This window comes from Mastigoproctus giganteus, chromosome 7, assembly GCF_048544385.1.
Source record: "Mastigoproctus giganteus isolate SK-2022 chromosome 7, ASM4854438v1, whole genome shotgun sequence".
Lineage (NCBI taxonomy): Eukaryota > Metazoa > Arthropoda > Arachnida > Uropygi > Thelyphonidae > Mastigoproctus > Mastigoproctus giganteus.
The window spans coordinates 38,939,991-38,964,504 of NC_143581.1; the positions used below are offsets into that span (position 1 = coordinate 38,939,991).

Genomic DNA, 24,514 nt, shown 5'->3' on the forward strand with positions numbered 1-24,514 from the left:
TTTTTCATGTTCTGTACACTTCCCTTCTCTTGAAAAGAAGGTTACACTTGCACAGGACTATGTAAAATAATTTGCAGTACAGAAATGCAATAGTTTTTTTAAAGATTATAATGTGTTTACTTGAAATCCAGAATCCAAGGTCAAACAAGAATCAGGTCCTGAGAATGCAGATTTGGGAGGTTCCACTATATATATATATATATATATATATATATATATATACACACACTGTGCTGCCACTTGATTAGATACACCCCTGCTGTGCACACAAATGGTTTGTCCAACAACGTTGCAAGTCACATGACCACAGTTGTGGATATAAATGCAACAGAACAACCTTTCTAACATCAGTTAAGCATACAAACTGCAGCAAGAATGGGGAAAAGGAGTGATTTAACGGACTTTGAACGTGGCATGGTAGTAGGTGCAAGATGTGCTGGACAGAGCATCTCTGAAACGACAGTTCTCCTGAGCTTTTGACACACATACACAACAGTTTCAAGGGTGTATCAAGAATGGTGCAACAAACAGAAAACATCCTCTCAACAGCACTCTTGTGGAAGAAAATCGCTTGTTGATGAGAGAGAGGTCAGAGGAGCATGGTTAGAATTGTGCAAGCAAACAGAGGCCACAATGTCGCACATCACGTCAGAATACAACCTTTGTGCGCAGAAAAACATATCACAACGGACCACTAGTCGCACTTTGTCGCGAATGGGCTAGAACAGCCAACGGGAGAACAGGAGAGCACACCTCCTGTGCACACAGCGACACCAGCACCAGACTATCGAGGATTAGAAAACAGTTGCTTGGTCTGACAAGTCAAAGTTCCTGGTGCATCATGTTGATGGAAGGCTCAGAATTTGGCGAAAACAACATGAATCCATGGACCCACCATGTCTGACAACTATTGTGCAAGGTGGTGGGGGCAGTGTTGTGGTGTGGGGAATGTTTTCTTGGCACACGTTGGGTCCATTGATACCCATAAATTCACGTCTGAATGCCACATCGTACCTAAGCATCGTTGCTGACCAAGTGCATCCATTCATGTTGACAGTTTATCCTCAATCAGATAGTTACTTCCAGCAGGATAATGCGCCAGTGCACAAAGCCCGAATCACTATGGAATGTTCCCAGGAACATGACAATGACTTTTCTTTGCTGCAGTGGGCCGCTCAGTCCTCGGATCTCAATCCTATTGAACATCTTTGGGATGAACTGGAAGGGGCTGTTCGCTGCAGGCCTACACCTCCGTTGAATCTCAAGGAACTGCGTGACACACTCGTGTCTGCATGGTACTCCATTCCTGCACGTTTTCAGCATCTTGTTCAATCTATGCCTAGATGAATTCAGGCTATTTGTAGGCTAAAGGAGGCTGAACACGCTACTAGGTAGGTGTACCTAATAAAATGGCAGCACAGTGTGTGTGTGTGTATATATATGTTGCAAACATCATACCTGAAGATATTATAATATTTCTTTAATCTCTTTAATTTCTTTTATGTGTGTGTTTAATAGGCAGCATATATATATATATATATATATATATATATATATATATATATATATATATATATATATATGCTGCAAACATCATACCTGAAGATATTATAATATTTCTTTAATCTGCTGTTTCACTTTTGGTGGTTTCAATAAGTTCATACTTAACATTCTTCTAAATTAAGGCAAAAATAATTAAACAATTTAGCACAGATAGAAAAGTCCTGCCCTCAAATTACTCTAATAGCATGGAGTGCTGAAATTACTATGTTAGGTTAGGTTAATCAAAAGTACATGAACAAAGAAGTTCATAAAGTTTGGGTGTTCTGAGAGTGCAATTAATTTCCAAGCACAAACTTTAAACTTCTTCATTCATATATTTTGTTACCTAATAATTTCAGCACACTGGACTATTAGAGAAATTTGAGAGAAGCAGTTGTCTATTTTTTTCCTAAATTAATTATTTTTGCATTAATTTATAATAATGCTAGATGTGCATTCTATGTACCCACCACAAGTGAAACTTAACAAATCACACACACAATATTAAGCTGAATCCTTTTAACTCTTGGCATTATTTCTCTTCCATATTTTAGCTCTTTTACAACAAAAGATTGTTCACTGATCAAAACACCTTTCAAAGAAGTTTCTTTAAATTTCCTTAAATAGAACTAAAATGATTTCATGTGCCTATGAGCACAAGTGCCAGAGGGAGAGATTTAAGAGAAATTTAATATGCACATTTTTCATGTTTCTCTTTAAAGCAAAAATATCATTCTATTAATTTACATAAATTTTGAAGATTTCATAGCTTAAATCAAAATATGTACTATCTTAAAGCAGTAACCATTAACATTTTCATATCAAGTAACCAAAAATAATAATTGCACCTAATAATCATAAGTCATATGGTCACCTCGATAAACTGAAGACTTGTCTAACAAACTGTCAAAAACTTTCACAGCTTTTTTTTGTTAGAATTACAACCTCAGTGCCATAATTTATTAAGTGTCAAGATACAAAATATCCACTCATACTAAAAATTAAAAACATTTCCTCAAAAAAAAAAAATTCTTTTGGTTCAAATTCAAGTATTATAATTAAACTGCATTTCCGACATGGTTTTACAAAACCAGATGAAACAATGAACAAGAACTTGAATATAATGGAACATAATTACATAATGAGAAATTATCTGCACAAGCCATAGAATGAATTTATGTTAACTAAGGCTTAATTAAGATATTTTGAAATATTTACTAAGAAAGGTTTAATAAAATACAAAAGCTGTTTAAGAATGTAACATTTTTAGATTTTCTAAACCCACTGATATACAGTGCATAAACACACACATACAAGCCAAATTTATTATAAATTCTGTTTCATTATATAGAATATCAGGCAAGTGTGGTTAAGGCATCCCATTTTCACTAATCAACAATATACCAAACTGTAGCCAACAGAAAGAATGACCAACCATCTTTAGTTTCTCAACTAAGTATCGAAATCATTGAAGTGTAAATTCTTGAGCTGATATCTAAATAAACTTCATTAGTCAAACTCTTCATATTTAAATAGATTTACTTAAATTTAATTTAAAATAAAGAAATAAAATTTTTGTTTCAAGCAAGTAAAGTTGTGACTATATACAAAAAGGAAAATAACAAATAACTTTTTTACTGAATATATATATATTTTATGACAATAACAATTGACTATGTATTTGTTTATTCTAACAATCTCTCTCTCTCTCTCTCTCTCTCTCTCTCTCTCACACACACACACACACACACTGACACTTATAATAGATACACAACACGCGGAGAGAGGGGGGGGGAAGAACCTCAGTTCCAGCTTAGACATGATGAAAATTAATCATAAAAAATATACATAAATTTTGAGGTGGGAATATTATCACTGAGCTAAAAAAAAAAAAAAAAAGTTATCGGTTAGTTTCATAAATGTTCATAAGCCCTTAACAGCTTTTCTATATACAAATTATTTTACAATCTTCATTATAAATTCCATTTCGTACAACATTTGAAACTTTAAAGAATATCACACTATACACTTTCTGGTTGAATGTCAGGAAGGTATTTTCATGAACAAAGCAGTTCTTACTATTGTTGATATATATATATATAACCATACAATTAAGAATACTGTATCTTTATCCACTTTCTGAAGGACACAGAAACATTTTGTCTACAAACACAGGCCTCTTATTGTGCATAGCATATTTTAAAGTCCACTGACGAGCAGTACAATCAAATACTGCTCGGTTTTCCTGATAGAGTCTACCTAGTTCTGGCTCCATACACACATGACAATAAGGGTCAGTTAAAAGAGACTGGATACTAATAAGAACCTGCAAAAACAAAAATAAAGTAAATACAAAAATTACATATAATTTCAAGTGGATAGATTTAATGAACAACCTAAAATCACACAAAAAATGGTTGAATGGTAAGATTAAGTTGGTTGGTTGTTACAAGTTTTATTGCACATCGGTATCTAAGGCTATTGTGCACCGTATAAAGGTATAAAATATAAAGATATAGGTAAGATTAAGTTAAAAATGCTATTAGCAAGAATTAAAATGCTATTTAGGAACAGCTACAGACAATCTGATGATGTTTAAGAAACTCTCCCATGCCTTAAACCAAACTTTAACAGTACAATATAATTCTCTAAATTCCAAACAGCTGTACTGTATGTTATGGTGTGCTCACTTCAAAGTGGTTGAAGCAGGGCCGGCTTAAGACACGATCGAGCGGTTCCCCTGAACAGGGTGCCAAAATTCCCCCAAAAATTCACTGATTTGCTATACATTCCAAGTTGGAGAGGGTGCACCAAAAAATCTTGCACAGGGCACTGATAGACCTGGGGCATGTTCTGAGTTGAAGTCGGGAAGGGCTTTTATGGCTCATGTGAAATTACCATCAGTAAGGGTAAAATGGGCAAATGTTCTTTTTTGGCACAGAGTTAAAAAAGCATAGTTAAGTGTAGGGAATCCTGTAAAAGGGATATATTCAATATGAATTTTTTTCCTCCTAACCTCGACACACAATTTTACATTTTATTTTGAAATAATTTTGCAATAATCATAAAATAATGATTCTAGCATTAGTATAAAGCAGACTATTTATCATTTGTGTAACTTTTTTTTATTATTGTAAGGATATATCTATTGAAACTTAAGTTTATATATATAAAGTTTTGCCATTATGAATTTTGACTATACAGCATATGTATAGTCAAAATTCATATATAAAAAATCAGTATATAAAATAAATGCAGGGCACAGGGAAAGAATGGTCAGTCCAGTTTTGGTTGATTTTAAACTGATGGCTCCAAATAGCTCAAGTGTTATATTAAAAAGTTTTTATCAGACAATCAGTAAGTGGAAATAGTGTGCTGCCCAAGAATGATCAGAGTCCATTATTTTTATGTAAGCAATGGATGCCATCTTTCCTTAAAATTTCCAGTGATTTGGCAAAACAATATAAACCAACAGGAAGAGGACATCATCATTCAGGGTTGTCAGTTACTCTTCTGATATGTTATAGAACTGGTAAGAGTATCTTCAGCTGTTTCACAAAGGAATAGCCAATGTTTCTTTATACCACGAATCTTACTTTTGGCTGCTACCACTCAGCAGTTGTAACTTAATGTCAAAAAAAAAAAGTGTAACCTAGTTAAAGAAGTTTGTAAGCAGATTTTCCAATAAAGTTGACAAAATATTAGGGATTTGAAACAGTTCTGTTCAAATCCTGAGGCCAAAATGTTTTTGAAAATTTGCCTTTGTCAACAAAAAGTAATATACACGAAGAATCGAATGACAAAAGTATTCAATTAGACAAAGATTCAGCACGAACATTTTTGTCAAACTGTTTAAGTTTATTGAATTTGTCATATTTTGATCAATGAGTGACTTAAATAACTTACTGAACTTCAAATAATCACACTACTTCACAATCTCTTCTGTTTGTAGACAATAACGATCGGAGTGTCGAACCTTGGATAAAAAAAAATTAAATTATTCACATATCGTAATCTTCCAATCAATATTTTATGTGCATTAGTTTTTCAAGCAAAAAGTTTTTTTTTTATTCTGGAAATTATTCTCTAGCAACTCTGATCATTCTTCCCCTGTGGCCTTCAAATGTATTAAACAATTGATGGGTTTCAACTTAACTGCTGTATATGTAATTTTTATCTGATAATGGTGGTTAACTCCAGCGTCCTTATATACAAGTATCATTCCTGTCTCTCCATATTATTTCAAAATCATATTATAGTTAAAAACCTTGTTATATCTGAACTGTACAGAATACACAAATATGCAGTTTAAATTAATAAAGTTAATGCAATATATAACCATATTTTATGGTTATATATTGCATTAACTTCTTATTGTTTAAAAAACCATAAACGTTTTTTAAACACTAAGATCAAAACAGGTAGCTTTCAAAGAATTTTTTTTTTTTTTAACTCATTTCACACTTCATTGTGCTTAAGGTGTAACTATAAAGCCAGGAGCAAACTAGCAAAAGAAGAGAGGGAGACTAATAAATATGAATGAGAAGTGGGGTAGAGGGAGTGGGGGAAGAGAGACAAGAAAGAAGAGCAAAAATTAACTCTTTTATTATGGCAAATAATATAAACAAGAAACAAAGCTATGATGCTCAATGAGTTCTACATTTGTACACTAATATATAGAAATAAAGAAGAATTTACCTCAATGCTTTTTTGTAGAATTCTTCAAGATTGAAGTATTCTACAAAAAAGCATTGAGGTAAATATCTCTTTATTTCTATATATTATGGCAAATAATGGACAATAAGGGTTTCATATATTTTCTACTAACTGTTATTTTGTGCAATAGCAGCTTCCATCACTGGATGGATCATAATATTAGTGCTGGGCATAATCAAGCAGTCATAATTGATTATTTTGATTATAATTATATAATTTGAATGATTCATATGATTATGACAAATTATTCAATTATTTTATTCAAATGGTATAATCAAATTATATTTGATTATATCATTCTAATATAATCAAATTATGTCATTTGAATGATATAATTTGATTACACCATTTTTCAACTGTTCAGTTCATGGGGCAACTATAAAGCCAGGCAACACATGACAGAATTGTATGGTAGGCACCGCTCTAGACTAGAGTTTACAAACTTTTTCAGTCACGGAACGCTTTTTATCTCACAATATATTTATGGAACACAAGTTTATCAGGAGCCAAAGAACTGTTTGCTACTGTAATATTTTATTATATACGATGCACTGTGCATCAGGAGCATCTTCATTTCCAACACATGTAAAGCCGAAATTCAAATAACTGTCATCATACTTTTGTTTTCGTCTTTTATTAGTTCGTTCCTGTTTTTTCACTTCAGATTTTTGGGGAACTAAAGGCTGCGATTGTTCATGCTCACTTTGAAGTGGGAATAGTGTGTTTGTTTTCATTGACCACAGTTGCAATACTAGAAGTACAGGAATCCCTTGCTCAGTGCGGTTTATATTTAGCTAACAATTTTCGATTAGCCTGAACCAAAATTTTGATTAGCGCGGTATTTTGGCTTGGCCTAAAGAAACTGAAGCTGGTGATTCTAAGAAAGTCAGTACTAAGCTATGAATGTAAATCCGCTGCTAAAGTATGCATAACATTATAGAAACATCACTTGTTTTCTTAGTGAGCGCGTGGTTCTCTTCGCAAAAGGGAGTTACTGTTTATATCATGTTGCGTCATACCTTCTCCATTGAGAAATAAACAAAAACAAACGCAAAATACAGTGTGGGAAACTAGTTTGTTTTTCTACCATAAGAAAATAAAAAGAAACGGATTATTTCAAGCATGTATTATTACAACAATTGAAATCTTTTCTAACATTATGCACTCTGAGGGACAACACCGGCCACGCTGCATTTATTATGTGCATGCAGATCAGTTTCTTTCAGTTGTTTTTGCGTTGCGTGTTAACATGCAGACTCCCGTGTTATCTCCCGCCACTACGTGTTGTTTACATTAATTGCTATTAAATTTTTTTATATATTACGTAATTATTAACTATGGATAAAAGGAAAAGTGTATCTGATAGTGCCTCTGGTAGGTAAAAAGAAAAGAAAAGTGATAACGTTAGATGAAAAAATTGAAGTCATAAAAAGATTTGAAGATGGTGAGAGTAAAATACAAATTTCTCAACATCTTGGAATGCCTGAATCAACAGTTCGGACGATTTTAAGTAAAGCCAGTGCATATAAGGAAAAAGGTAAGCTTGCTTCATCATCAGCATGCACACAAACCACAAGAAATAGAAGTGTTACGATGATTGAGATGGAACGTCTTTTTGCTATTTGGATAGAAGACTGCAATCAAAAAAGAATTCCAATCTGCACAATGACAATAAGTCATAAAAAGATTTGAAGATGGTGAGAGTAAAATACAAATTTCTCAACATCTTGGAATGCCTGAATCAACAGTTCGGACGATTTTAAGTAAAGCCAGTGCATATAAGGAAAAAGGTAAGCTTGCTTCATCATCAAGCATGCACACAAACCACAAGAAATAGAAGTGTTACGATGATTGAGATGGAACGTCTTTTTGCTATTTGGATAGAAGACTGCAATCAAAAAAGAATTCCAATCTGCACAATGACAATAAAAACAAAAGCCTCGAGTATTTTTGCAATGTAACTGAAGAAAGTGTTCAAGCAAGTTCTTCAAAAGAAAAAGTGATTGAAGCGGAAACGGAAGAAAATTTAACTGCCAGTAAAGGCTGGTTTGAACGTTTTAAAAAACAGAACAGGACTGCATAATGTTGACTGGGGAAGCAGCAAGTGCAGATAAAGATGCAGCCACGAAATATCCTGAAATTTTAAAGAAAATTGTTGATGACAATGGCTACACAGATCAACAAATATTTAATGTTGATGAACGAATGCCAAAAAAACCTTTCTAGCAAAAAAAAAAAAAAAAAAAGGCTTGACCAGGCTATAAAGCTTCCAAAAATAGAATAACATTTTTATTGGGAGGCAATGCAGAAGGCGATTTGAAATTAAAACCCATGGTTATCTATAGAAATGAAACTCCCAGATCTTTCGGTAAAGGTTTTAATAAAGCAAGCTTACCTGTTGTTTGGTGCTCTAATAGAAAAGCTTGGGTCACGAAAGCTTTATTTGAATAGTGGTTCACTAGCTATTTCTGTCCGAAAGTTAAGGCCTACTTCAAAATTTTATTAATTTTAGACAATGCCCGGGCCACCCACCAGCACTTTCTGATTTGTGTGAAAACGTGAAAGTTGTTTTTTTACCTCCAAATACGACAAGTCTTTTACAGCCTATGGGATCAATGCATAATCGTTACTTTTAAGGCCTATTTATGCAGAATATTTGCACAAGCAATTGAAGCAGCAACTGGAGATGGTGCAGTTTCTTTAGTTGAATTTTGGAGAAATTACAACATCAGAAAAGTAATAGACAATATTCATTGAGTCATGGTCTGAAGTAACATCCAGCACAGAAATCATTTGCACAATGTACAAGTCGTTTCACTCATATCAACACTGTTATTGATGAAATAGCAAATATTGGAAGAGATCTAAGCTTGATAAAATCGACAACAGCGATGTTCGCAAATTTCTGGAATCACATTCAGAACAATTAAGTGATTCTGACCTCCTTAATATTGATGAACAACGAGCATATGACGAGGTGGAAAATTTGCGAGGAAGAAAATGTTCAAGAAAAGAAGTCGACATTAAAAGAACTTGAAGGAATATTTCGTGCAGCTGAAAATTTAGCATTAGCAGAGGCATATGATGCAAGAAAGCAAGCTTATGCAGCATCAGCAAAAAAAAAAACTTCCACTTCACCCCTCCATTCGTTCGAAATACCTGTCCAGCTGAGCCTTAAATTTATTTAGGCTATCGACTTCCACAACAAGGGATGGAAGTCTGTTCCACCAAACAACTACCTGCTGGCAAAAAACAAATTTCCGCACATCTATCCTACATTTGTCTTTCCTCAATTTGAATTTATGCCCTCTCAGGTGATTATTCTGAGCAAGAGGCAGAATCCCATCAGCATTGAGCATGCTCAAACCATTCAAGGCTTTATACACCTCTATCAGATCACCTCGCAGGTGCCTAGTCTCCAGACACTGTAATTTGCAAAACTTAGCCTTTCTTCGTAAGAGCAACCCTTTGTTCCATTCACTGCAAATTTGAAACAACTAATCATGGATGCAGACCCAAATATCGAGCACAGTATGCAAATTCGCAGAAATAATGAAAAAGATGTGTATCCATACAAGCAAATTTTTATGATGATAGGAAGAAAGAAAAGTCTGGGCAAACCAGCCTTTTGAAATATTTTACAAGAAATAAACTGAGTTATATATTGTAATTTTTTAATTTCAATAAACTTTTGATTACTGTGTTTTGATACGTCACCCTGCAAATATTTATAATTATCCTTTGCTTTTATACTGCTGTACATTAAATTGCCATAAAAAACATATTTTTTTAAAAATATTGATTGGTATATTGCAGGTCTTCGAATGAATTAGGCTATTTTGTATCGATTACTAACTTCGATTAGTGCGATTTCGCATAGCACCATTTTCACGGAACCAATTAATCGCACTAATCGTCGAGGGATTCCTGTACTTGCTTCTCATTTTAAAGTTCCTTTTTTCAACCACATATCCATGGTCACTGATTTTAATAATAATATTTCGAAATACTAATAATTATCAAAAAAAATTTTACACAAGGAAGCGAGTTTAGTTATGATATCCATTTGCTTCACCCTCTCCTTCAACCTGGCTAAATCATACGAATGGCATATTACAGTGGTTTTCAACCTTTTTTAATAACAGCACCCCTAAGTAATTTATTTTATTTTGTGGCACCCCTACTCAATTTTCCTCCTGTTAGATCCGATTCTCCCTCTCTGTGTGTACCACACACACACACACACACACACACACACTAACTTTTGTTATTTTCCTTTTTCTGCTTATTTTGCTTCTGCTAATATTAAAAAAATATGTCATATGATAGATATTACAATAATATAGCTATAAACAAAATTACAATTCATAATACATGTATATATATATATTGTAATTTTATTCTTTATATAGAGGTACTAAATAAACATAATTCTAGATCACCACAAAATTAAAAAGATGCCACACACCTTTTTTATAATGAAATAAATATATAAATTTAAAAAAACAAGTTTAAGTAACTTAAACCCAAATTACGTGGCACCCCTCGATTGTTGTTGCGGCACCCCGGTTGAAAACCACTGGCATATTAGATCACTATATTGCTACTTTTTCGTAGATGTCATTACCTCTATGCATAATTTTTTAGGCAAAAGCCTGCCAAAATAAAGTGTTCCATGGTCTATTTGATTATTAGCCTATGCTAGTATATTAATAACTGAAAAAAATAAAAATGTTAAAAATTATAATGATACAAAAGTGGTGTATGCTACAAATATGCAAAATTTATTTATTTTATTTCTTTAATTGTTAATTACAATTTTTCACGGAATGCTATGGGAAACGCTGTTCTAGACACACACAATATATGTACACTGGTGTTCAAAGGAAATGCATCGCCTAGGGATTTCAGATTTCTAACCCTTTTTAGCAATGGTATGTTACATTAATGACTAGCATCACAAATAGAAATATAAACAAAAGATATTTATTAATAGTTAAGGCAAAGCGAAGTAATAGTTTACAGGTGCTCTCAAAATATTCCAAAATGAGCATTTGCAACCTTTATACAACAGTTTTGGTAAACATGACAATTATGACTGAAATGTTATCAGAATCCCTCAATTTGTTTCAGTTTATTGTTTTAAATGGAAAACAAAATGAAAAGTTCACAAGGTGCAAACTAACATTTAGTTGAACCACCTCTGGCCCAGATGACAGCAGCACACCGTCGAGGCATTGACAAGATCAATTTCTGAAGATAATCAACTGATAGTTCATGGTTCCAAACACGAATTATGGCTTCCTGAAGTTCAAAAAGGATCTGTTTCTTTCTGGCAACTACAGATTGCACAAGATGCCAACGGTTCTCTATAGGATTCAGGTCTGAGCTGTTTCCTGGCCAGCTAAGAGTTGTAATGGACCGTTCTTCCAACCATTCACCTGTAACAAATGTAAACACATTACTGTAGAACCTCTAATGCAGAAATGAAGCTAAAGTAAATACAGAAGTGCCTACTTACACTTTTTGCCTATTGACAAGGAGCAGAGTTGTCCTGAAAGATACAGTTACTTGGCAGGTTGAAATGGTCTCTAACGGTTGGCAACAATTTGCCTTCCAATATAGTTAGGTTTCCATTGGAATTTACAGAACCTTTTATAAAATGCAGGTGACTTACTCCGCAATACGAAATGCATCCCCATATCATTTGGCTGGTAGGGAATTTCACTGTAGGCACCATACAGTCTGGATGGTATTCTTCACCATGTCTATAGCGAATCGTTTGTCTCCCATCAGAAACATACAGGTTGAATTTCTTCTCATCCAAGAAAATAGCTGACTCCCACTGTTAGGGAGGGGGGGGGGTCCATTTGACATGCTGCTTACACCAAATTAACCGGGCCATTTTCTTTCATTTTTTGTGGGAGGAGGTTCTACCTAGGTAGATGGGCTACAAGTCCATTTTTGAAGAGTCATCTTCTGACTGTTACTGCACTTCATACCACTCCTGTATGTGCTTCCCCTTCTCTTTTCAGCTCAGACAAAGAAGCTTTACGGTTTTTAAGGCATAAGCGCTTCAAAACAGTCTTGTTTTGGAGTAGAGACTCTTTTGCATCCGGTTCCTTTTTTCCTATCAGCAGAACCAGTATTCTTGAGTTTGGAAAGAACTCTACTAGCTGTTGACTGATTACAAGACACACTATAAGCAATATGATGGGAAGACCATCCTTCCTCACATAAAGCGATAATAGCACTCTTTCTTCGTGGCATCACCTGCACGTAACTCACCATCCTGACACAAGCAAGGAATGACAACTCTTGCAGAGCATGCTTATATGGCTGAAAGTAACAGCTGATGCAATATTACGTCATCACCGATGCATGTCAATCTTATCTGATGCAATCTGTAAGAAATATTGCTATATACTTACGTTATTCGGACAACAATTACAATTTTAAGGGATGATGCACTTTCTTTGATTTTTTTTTTTTTTTTTAGGAGCATTAGCAACTAAGACCATATTGCTCCGGGATATGCAGTGGTCATTCACTGACCTTTCCGCATCCTCCGTATTTGGTGGTGATGGGCTCAAACTCCAGTCTACATCAAGAAGCGTGTGCTATGCACTGTTGCTCCTTCCCACCCTGGCTACAGAGGTGCCCCACTTTCTTTGAACACCAGTGCATCTCTTCAGAGAAAAGTTTTATTTATTTGAAAGAAATTACGTTGGAAAATTATGCATTTTCACTACTTTTTACAATAGCTACATACTTTCCATAACATGAAGCTTCTTTACCTTTAGACCTGTGGTAAGAAAATTCCACTGACTTAAAATTATATTCAAGAAACACAATTCCAACAAAAATTTACAGTTGAATAATATAATATTACAGGATTTCTGGGGGACATTTCAATGCAGTAGCTGAAATCAAATAGAATTTGCATGCTTTACTGCATTCAGTTTTTGTCACTGTATCTTTCTGCTCCTAGTGAAGACAAGAGCTAAATATTTAACCCTAATTCAGCAATGGTATTGTCACCTGAAGGGCCCTATGGGAATATATTTAATTCTAGTGACTCAGTTGGAGGTTACTAGTATTTACCTTTTGTACCTTCTTAATAGCACCTTTGATGTTGTATGTGCCCCTTTTTTGGTCCATTTATATTGTTGTTCACTTGCGTAAGCCAAGGGACCTGCGAGGCTATGTGATATCACTCAATTACTTCAGTGTCTAACTTAGTACAGCTCATTATGTAGTAAAACACTGCTTTTCACCACAATGACATTTTCCACTATCCAAAAAAGCTTGTCAAAGTTCCCCACTTGCCTATATGGGTATTATGGAAAACAAGAAATTCCAGTAGAGTTTGGGAGAATTTGGGGCTATAAACAGTAGATCAGCTAACCCAGGTGCATTTGCATTCCATTCCATTCCAGGAAAGTGTCACAATAGTATCCTACACTATTACCAAAATAGACCAGAACGTTATTCTGACATATAGTGTGATCTTAGTGGTAAACTTGATGCTTCAACAGGATTGGGGGGGGGCGTGAACCGAGAAAGTTTGGGAACATCTGACATAAAATACACAATGAAGAAACAATTTGTTACGGAAATATCTGAACAGTGTTGACTTTCCCTTTTCATCAATCAATTTCCAATAGCCAATAACAATCTTTGGGCCCTGGCAAAATAAATATTGCAGAGAAGCCCAAACCTTTTGTTTGAGGCTCTCTGCGACACGAAAGATTTCATCTAGTTCTTTTACCATTAACTCCTTCGCGGTAACATTTTCATCTGGCTCATTTAAAAATTAGAATTTTTAAATGCAAGTCTGCATTGACTTTATAGCGGGAGACACAAGTAACACATCTTCTTCCGATGGTTGATGGAACACACTGAGGCGGGCAGCAGGCAAACATTTATTTATTGCCTGTCCAACGTGCAGTAAACTTAACGCGTGGTTCAAATCTTTTTCAACTTTTTTCACATAAAAAAAAAAAAAAAAAGATTGCATTAACTGGAAATTTGCATTGTGTAAAGTGGTATAATTTTTTCAAATAGCGGTAACTGAAAAATGCGTTAATTGAACTCGCGTTATGCGAGGCCTGGCTGTATTGTTAATATAAATATTAGTAGTGGCAAACGATGCAAGAAAGCAAGCTTATAAAGTATAAGCCAGAAAAAGAGAGGGGGAGGGACCCTTCTCGCATCACCTGTTTTAGTTCTTCCTTGAGCTTACCAACTTCCACAAAAACAGATGGAAATTTGTTCCAAAAATCAACCACCCATTGGCTGAAATAAAATCTCTGCACAGTAGAAGGAAGGGATTGAATCACATTGGGCCACATGATTGCCAATAGGTTAATTGTTGATGACCCTGCTTAGGTTGCTTACAAATTAAATGGGTATTTTGCATCTACATTCACACATGAAGAATTCTTTAGGGAAGGGTATGCCAGAAGTTTATCAAACTCCAATGGGGAGCTAAATGACTTTGTGATAACTGAAAGGAAAGTGATAGAGGAATTGTTGAAACTATAAGTAAATGAGGTACCTGGGGTGGATGGGATCTATCCAAGCATATTAAGAGAGGCAACAAAGGAGGCAAGCAAAGCCATTAGCCATAATTATGAGAGCATCCTTAGATTTAGGGGAAGTCATCGACTGGAAAAGTGCAAATGTACCACCAATTCATAAACGGGGTTCAAAAGGTAACATGAGTAATTACAGACCTGTTAGCTTAACATCCGTTCGAGGGAAAATAATGGGGGTCACTGGTTAAAGAAGTAATGTAGGACCATCTAGAGAGGAATGCAATTATACTGCAGTCACAGCATGGATTTGTTAAGGGGCAGTCTTATCTAATCAGGCTGATAGGTTACTATGATGCAGTGACCAAGGAACTTGGAAAAAATAATTTTGATACATACTTGGACTTCAGGAAGGCTTTTGATACTGTTGCACATATAGACTGCTACATAAACTGGAGCAATGTAGCGTTAAGGGCAAGTAACTGTTATGGATAAAGAGTTAGTTAAGTGGAAGAAGACAGAGTGGTTATCAATGAATCCCTCCAGGGTTCAATGCTGGGCCCATTGTTATTTAATATTTATTAATGATATTGATTAAGGTATATCAGGCTTAATGTCAATATTTTCAGATGATACAAAGGTTGGCAGTGTGCTTAACGACAGTAATCAGGGTGAGCTACTGCAACAAGATCTAGGAAAATTGGGTCAGTGGGCTGAGAAATGGCAGCTGAAGTTTAACATTGACAAATGCAAGGTACTGCATATGGGTAGCAGTAACTCCAGAGTAGCTTATCAACTATGTAATACCACACTCAGGGTAGTGGAAAATGAAAAAGACCTGGGAGTAATTCTGCAATCAGATATAAAATTCTCTGAGCAGTGCAGACATGCTGCCAGAACAGCTTAAGGATTTTGTTGATGATATAGTAAAAAAAAAAAAAAAAAAAAAAAAAAAAAACTTTGCTAGCAGAGATAAGGAAGTGATTATCCCTTTGTACAATGCCATGGTTAGGCCCCATCTTGAGTATTGTACACAGGTTTGTAGCCCTCACTTTAAGAAGGATGTAGATCTAGTTGAACAGGAACAGAGAAGGACAACCAGACTGGTGAAGGGAACAAAAGGGTGCTCTTAGTTTTGCAAATTAAAGCTGCTGGACATCAGGCACCTGCACAGTAATCTGACGAGTTGTTTATGGCCTTTAATGGATTGAGTAAGCTGAATGTGAATGGCATTCTTCCTCTTGCTGAGACTACACACACGAGGGGGCATAAATTTAAGTTGAGGATAGTTGTGAAAGTTTGCCTTCGCCAGTGGGTCGTTGATTGTTGGAACAGGCTTCCAACAATCAACTTGTTGTGGAAGTGGATGGGTTGAATAAATTCAAGGAAGAAAGAGAAATTCTTGGAGGGTATGGACAGGAGAAGTGGGAAGTGTTTTGGTTTTTTTTTTGGCTGATGCTATATAAGATTGCTTTATTACTTCATTTGCCACTACTACTACTACATTTATCCTACAGCCATCTTTCCTCGATTTGAATTTATCCCCTCGAGTGTGTAGTCTAAGCAAGAAGAAAATTGCCATCAGCAGTGAGCTTGCTTAATCCATTCAAATCCTTAAACACCTCAATCAGATCACTTTGCAGGTGCTGTGCAATTTTCAGAACTGAAGCCTTTCTTGGAAAGGCCAGCCCTTTGTTACCTCCATCAATCTCGCTGCCCTTCTCTGCACCTGTATGCAATATTCCAGATGCACCCTAACTACTGCTTTGTACAATAGGATAATCACCTCCTTATTCTTGCTAGCAAAGTTCTTGAATATCACTGGCAAAATCCTGTGACCTGTCAATGGCAGCCATTTGCAATGCTCAGAGAACTTCATATTTGACTGTACCATTACCCCAAGTCGTTTTCATTTTCCACTACCCTAAGTGTACTACACAGTTGGTATATTAATCTGGGTACACTGCTACCCATATGGCAGTATCCTGCATTTGTCAATGTTAAACTGTAATTACAATTTCTCAGCCGATATGCCTAATTTTTCTAGATCTTTTTCCAGTAGCTCTTTGATTACTGTCATTAACCACCCTGCCAACCTTTATATCATCTGTAAACTGATAACTTCATCAATATCATTAATAAATACAGAAAACAAAAAAAAAAAAAAGACCCAGTACTGAACCCCTGGACAACTCCAAATAACATTAGTCCATGAAGAGCAGTGTTAATTAAGAACCACTCTCTATCCTCCCCCAATCAACCATCACTTTAACTAGCAGTAGCTTGCCCTTGATGCCACACTACTCCAATTTGTATAACAGTATCAAGTTTCCCAAAATCCAAGTATATATATGATATCAAAATAATTTTTTGCATTCAGTTCTTTTGTTACTCCATCATCACATCTAATCAAATTGGTCAGACAAGATCACCTCTTAACAATTCTATAGTGTGACTGAAGTATAACTGCACTCCTGTCTAGATGATCCTGCATTACTTCTTTAAATAGTGATTTTGTTATTTTCTCAGGAACAGAAGTTAAGCTAATAAGTCTCTAATCACTCATGTCACCTTTCAATTTCTGATTTATCTCCTTTCTTATGCAGCAAAACTATGATTGCATTATTCCACTGCTTAGGCATCAACACCTTTTCTAATGCATTTCGAAGAATCTTGCCAGTTTTTGTATCATGTCTCTTCCTTCCAATTTTAACATCTCTACAGTAACTTCATCTTCCCCTAGGGCTTTCTGGTTCTTCATTTTCTTTAACACATGTTCTGCCTCATCAGAAGGGGTATCGGGTATGTTGTACTTTGTATGTGTTACAAATTTGCAACCAGTCTTCCTCCACTGCTGGCATCATTCCCTCGCTCCTTATATAATTCTCTATAGTAGTCTTCTGCTATTTGAATTATGCCTTCTTTGCTATTTATAAGTACACCATCGCTATTCTTCAGTTTCATTTGTCTTTCTGTATTACTGCTCATCGCTGCTGATTTAAGTCCTTTGTTTTCCCTTAATGCTTATTCTACTTTTCTTGTGTTAAATCTTCTTATATCCTCTCTGAGTCTCTTTCTAATGGCTTTGAATAACTCAGTATACTCAATTTTATCCTTGTCAGTGTTTATCTTGCTCTTCATTTGTCATCTTCGGTTCATCATAAGTGTTTCTTGACTAATTATTTCTTCTTTGGATTTCTTATTACCTATAGGTTTCTTGGGCTTTATCACTTTCAGAAAGTTGTAATATTCTTCATTGATATCTTGGTCCTAAGCAGTCTGCAGAAGCTCAAACGTTTTCTTAAGTTCCAGAACATATTGCTTTTTCTCCTCTTCTGTTATCTCAAAGACCTTCATATTATTTACTCGAGTCAGTTTTTTTCCTTTCTTTTCTTACATCTATATCAAGAGTACATCTTACTGTTCTGTGATCACTTGCAACATTTACCTTGTTCAGGATGGTAACATCATTCATGATATATCTTCTGTTAGTGAGGATGAAGTCAATTTCATTGGTTGTTAATCCATTTGGGCTCTTCCGTGTCCACTTTCTGTTCACTGTTTTCTTGAAAGAAGGGTTCATTACTGACATTCCTTGAGATTCTGCAAATTCCACAAGTCTTTCACCTCTCATTTCTTTCACCAATTCCAAAATTTCCTATAGTTCCCCTTTCTGCGCTGTTTTGTCTCTTTCCAACCTTAGCATTGAAATCCCCGAGGGATCATGTTTGTTTACAATGCAATGTGAAGATGACAATTTTACAAGACTGATACTGCACTCAAAGAATTGGTATATATTAAGGTCTGTGGGATGGATAAGTTGTTAGCATGTTCTAACACTAACTGAAACATATATAATTCTTAGGTATAAACACTGCATTCTACTGGAAGGCAGATAGGATATATGACAAATGACATATTGCTGCTGCTCCCATGCTAGTTTGTGTTTCTGATCTATCAGTGTATATCTGGGCTTTTAGTTTTCCAGGGAATGAATTGCATGCAACTGCTGAATGCTGAATGTCTAGCGAGTTTTTGCCCCACTGTCAGAAGTAGTCATTACAACATGTTGTGCCTGGTTCCAAGGTGGATCTGGTTCATCTTGGTATATATTGTGGAGGCATATGACTCAGATTTTCATTATTTCTTCTAGTCAGATTCCAGCTGGCTTGATTTTATTGGGTTTGCTGTTGTAGTAGTAGTTTTCCCACCCTAGGATGAAATGCGGGTTCATCAGCTTTTACGTATAGGCTTTGACCTCACAAAGTTCCGAACTCTCCCAAGGCAATTTGCTGTTAATGTTATTTGGTTTTTAGGAGCATTAGCAACTAAGGCCATATTGCTCCGGGGATATGCGGTAGTCACTCCCTGACCTTTCCGCATCCTCCGTATTTGGTGGTGGCGGGCTCGAACCCCGGTCTAAATCAAGAAGCGTGTGCTATGCACTGTTCCTCCTTCCCACCTGGCTACGGAGGTGCCCCCAAGGCAATTTGCAGAACACCGTGTTGTGGTATTCAGCTTCATAACAATACTTTTTTTGTGGAGAGTCATAAACTGAGGATCCATAATCTATGCAAGATAGGGCATGATAAAGGCACAGTATAAATGCAATAGGGTGTCACAATAAGCACCCCATGATATTGTAAAGAGACTTCTAAGAATGTTTAATTTTTTTCATACAGTTTGTAAATATGTAATATGTGCAGAAAACATAAGTTTGCTGTCTAGTATTAATCCTAAGAAGTGGATAGCACTGGTGATTAAAATGACTTGAGCATTCAACCTGAGTTGGGGTTTAGAATGGATTCTGCATTTTTTACATGCCAGTTTCTGTTCTGATAGGCTATAAGCATTATGTTTCATCCAAAATGGTATTCTGTTAATCACAGTCTGAAGCAGTATTTAAGTGATTATCATGTTCTGTGAATGGCATGAGATAGTGATAGTGTTTTTTCTCTGGCAGCACTGGGTGTTCTCCCCAACTCCACATTTTTACACTGTGTAGAATTCAATACTCTGTATAAGGCCAGGGCATGTGTTCGTGTGTGTTTTGTGAGGTATTAGTGCAGGTCACTCTACACAGCAGCCCCTTATCCTGGGGGCCTGTGGAGAGCCACCAACACCACCAGTTTCCATCACTGCCCCAGGGAGGCAGGCCAGGACACATTAGGAGAAAATAGCTCTGGAGGGACAAGCCCTGTGGTAGTCTAGGTATCCAAGGAGAACCCAGAAAAAAAAAAAAGAAAAGAAAAAGTAATTAGTAAAGAAATAAAGAGGAAATAGAAGTAGGTTTGAAAAGAGATAATAAGATAGGAAGAGGGTGGGATATAAACAGGGTAGAGAATAGAGGTGGGCAGTAGTTGAGGCCCCTACTTGATTTGAAAGGGGACCCCTGGTACAGGATGCCCATCCTGGCCCAGGGGTGGTGGGATGAGCCACCAGGCAAAATGGGGGGTAGGGGCAACCAAGGGTGGGGGAAGGAGACAGCCACCCAAGGTGATAGGAATAAAAGAACATAGGGAAAGAGATCCCTATGGTGGAGTATGGCCTGGGATTACCCTAATGACCAGTGTCAGCATCCCAGACCATGCCGGCTTGGAAAAGGTACAGCATTGTGTCAGCTTGGATAACCATGAGGCCCCTAAGGGCCTGCATGGCCATCAGTCTGTCTGGTGAAGAGGCTAAGATAGAACATGTAATTAATAATTTTCACTCACTCAACACAATCTTACTTTTTATACTTTTTTCTTACACTTTCCACTTTATATTTACATTTTATAGACAACATTTTATATTTTTACCTCTTTACAATTTTTTTTTGTTTGTTCATTCATCCACCATCTCTTTCATACCTGGGGGGTATGCAGGCAATATGGTAATTGTAATAACAGTGGACTCCTGCTTTACGATTGGTTCACTGTACGATCAAATCACTTTACGATGGACTCTCCACAATAAAATATTGTTTACTATACAATATGTAGTAAGTGCCCGTCATTGTGATCACATTTTTGAATTGAATTTTAATTCTAATAACTTCTGTTAAAACTTCCTGCAATCCAGTCTAAATAACTCCCTCTGTAACTTGAAATCATGGCGATTCTAATAAGTGAAAATAGCAGGAATCTTATCCACAGGCTATAAAAGTAAAGATATAAAGCACAAATTTATGCTTTATTACCTTATCAATTAATAAAATTAAATATTTGAAAATCGGAAAAATATTTTCCACAGGTTAGAAAAATAAATTTACGCTCAAGTACATAGCTTAATTAATACTGTAACATACATAACAGTACAAAAAAAGATAAGCAATCAGTAACAAAGAACACGGCACACACAAATTGCAATTAACATATATACGCAAGCGAAATACAGAGTAACGAGTTTATGAAGCTAAAAAAATAGAAATGAAAATTCTGAAAATATACTTATGTTTATTATATTAGTATTAATAATGGCCACAGTGCAAGGATTATGGCTTAGAAAATAATAATAAAAACAAATTAATAATAAGAAGAAAATTTAAAAAAATAAAAATAATAATAATTAGAAAGAGAAAAGGAAATGGACAACCAATGCATTTCCCTCCTGCCTTAGGTAATTATCCAGCTGATCTTTGAATTTCCCCAAACTGTCAGCTTCTACCACCCATGTAGGTAACTTATTCCAGTAATTTATAACTCACTGGCTAAAGTAAAACTTCCTGCAGTCCAGTCTAAATAACTCCCTCTGTAACTTGAAATTATGGCCCCTTGTTCTAGAATATGATTGCAGATTTCATGGAAGGGGAACACATTTCACCATAATATCATAAAAACCCACAGAATTCCAGCTATTGGCATTATCACAAATGCAATAATATCGAGTTTACTACCCATTTATAATAGATTGTACCGACAGAAAAGCCCAATAAACCAGAAACTGCAAATTGTTTTTATTTTTTTTCATAGTAGTGACTTCCAGAAATGTGCTTTAGAAAAATATCACAAAGGCATTCAAAAGAGTTCAAAATCAATTCTTATAACCAAACATATGATAACAATGAAAGTGTAGTGCATTTTAAAGATTTGAATTGGTTTTTTGAAATTTGATTCTACCAACCAGTGATCATGTTAACCGGCACATACTTATTTCATTTTACGATGGGCTCATGATTGTCTCTGACCTGATGACATGGTCCTTCCTCTCAGCCAATAGCAACGTTTGTAAACGTGTTGGTCACATGTTTTGTTTTTGCATCTTTAGTTGAAGTGATTTTGTTTGTTGTGCTTTAACCAATATATTAGTTTTAATTAATTTTTTTAATAAATATGTACAATTTCCATTATAACGATCACCTTTTAGAGATTTGATTTAGATTTTATTGGCGCATTAACCTTTTAGAGATAAATAGCTAAGTTATATAGTGAAAATTTCAACTTACGAGGTCTTGGAACGAATTACCAAAAAACAAAGTGTTATTTGGTTCACATTACAATATTTTCACGATACAGTGTCTTTGGAACGGATTAATATCACAAAGCAGAGGTTCACTGTATATCAATAACTAAAGACATTTAATATAACCTATATGAGAGGATAACTAATTAAAGTAATTGGTCAAAATAATAGATATTCACACATTTATGTGACTTTAATATATGAGCTAAAAGTTCCTTTTATGCCAAATATTATTACTTGTGTTCTTTCATTCAGTTCATTTGATTAGGGCCAGTCAGTCATTCTCTCATACACTTCAACATTCATCCCATAATGCACATAGTAATTTATTCATCCACACATTCATTTGTTCACTCACTCAACTCAGTTTCCTGGAAACTGCTCCATTGAATAAAGGTTCTACTGTTATTGCCACTTCATATAACCTATATGAGAGGTTATATAACCATTCTTCGTTTCTCTTAAAAAGTGGAAATATTTTTCAAATTCCTTGTCAAAATTAGCAAATTTAATTTTTTTTCTTCAGCTACAAATCTTTTCCTTTGAAATGTTGTTTCTCTTCATAGTCACATTCTTACATCACTGAAATGAATATTCTTTTCATCATATATGAAAAGCTTTATTTTTGATTTAATCTAAATAAGCACTAAATAAGTACTTTAGTCTGCTTTTCTAACTTGCAGCTCAGTTGTAAATAACACATTTATTTTATATTATAATTTTAATATTGACTACTCTTATCTTGTCAGAATCATACACACACAACCTATTCTACTGCTTCCCTCAATAAAAACTTTACATCTAAGTATCACTCTGATGATTGTACAACGCCTGTGGTACTAGTAGATAAGAAAAGGCACTTGATAGATGTGCAAGGACATTATCTAATAATAAAAGTGTCTTAATCTTTTCCATTTAATTTTTCCTTTTGGACATTTTACTTCTTTTACAAAGTGACTGTGAAACCAATCTGAAAGTTCAGAACTGTAAAATTAAATTCTCGTTTAAGAAAAATCTCTGTTCTACACACACACACACACACACAGTCTGAATTAAGAGGAATCCAAATTAGTGAGGTTTTACTATATTTCTAGGTCATACAATTTCCTGCAATCAGGGGGTGGGGGGTAGAGGTGTCCTATGACTTCTGGTAAGATAGCATAATGTAATTTTTATTATATGCAGTGTAAGATCACCATATATAATAAAGAGTATATTACATCATATATCACTATGGTTAGTATTATTCATTAAATCTAGGGTGTCAAACTGGTGGCCTGCAACAAAATTTTTGTAGCCCGCGATGGCCAAAAATAAAATGTTAAAGTAAACAATCAAAAAGTATTTATTTATAATTCTAGAATATAAAGATTAAAAAACCTCTGTAATAAATATAAAAATAATCATTTTAATTGATAATAATTTAAAAAAAAAAAAAAACTGGATCGATGGAGCCTTGATTAGAAAGAACTAAAAATATAAATAGTAATTTCAAATGAATGAAAATTAAAATTATCTTTAAATAACATTGTAACTTTTTAGTTTATTTCTTTACAAATAAGTTACTTTTTTTTTTAAATATTTTTTAAATGGAGAAATCTTAATCTAAATTTCTTTTACATTTAAACTAATATTACAATATTGCAAATGCAGCGTTTTTTATAAATTTATCGAAAAGATACTTCATTCGTACTAGTTTCTTTGTCGGGATCTGTTGTGTGCATTGTGTTTGCTATCGATAATTTAACAAATACCTAAGTAATCGTTTTTTTAATTTTGTAATTTTAATTTCAACTATAGAATTTATATAGAAAATGTCACTTTCAACACCAGTCAAGAAAAGAAAAATTGATAACGGGGGAAGAAAATTCCAAGAAAAGTGGGAGCTGAACTATTTTTGTATGGAAGTGAACAGTAAAATTACATGCTTAATTTGTAAGGAAAATATTAGTGTTGCTAAAGAATACAACATTAAGCGGCATTATAACTCTAATAATAAGGAACAATATTCGGGCTTCGAAGGAAAAATAAGAGAAGAAAAATTAAAAACAATGAAGAAAACACTTCATAGTCAACAACAAGTATTTACAAAATTCATGAAAAAGAATGAATCAGTAGTAAGAGAAAGTTACGAAATAAGCCATTTGTTAGCAAAACGTTCAAAATCGTTCACGGATGGTTTGTTCGTCTGTCCTGAAAAAGTGCAATTATTTCGCGATATTTCATTATCAAGAAATACAGTGGTAGAGAGAATTAGCAAAATGGCAGATAACATC

The 24,514-nt window shown here is 34.8% G+C and overlaps 1 protein-coding gene across 1 annotated transcript in view; it reads right to left on the reverse strand.

Moving 5' to 3' along the window:
- Nucleotides 1-3,670: 3,670 nt before the first annotated feature.
- LOC150082830 (uncharacterized) overlaps nucleotides 3,671-24,514 on the reverse strand; it is a 148,627-nt gene continuing 127,783 nt past the window's right edge. Inside the window, exon 8 of the mRNA XM_090378293.1 lies at nucleotides 3,671-3,868. Within this exon, the coding sequence (XP_090234419.1) occupies nucleotides 3,671-3,868 (198 nt within the window). The remainder of the gene's footprint in view (nucleotides 3,869-24,514) is intronic.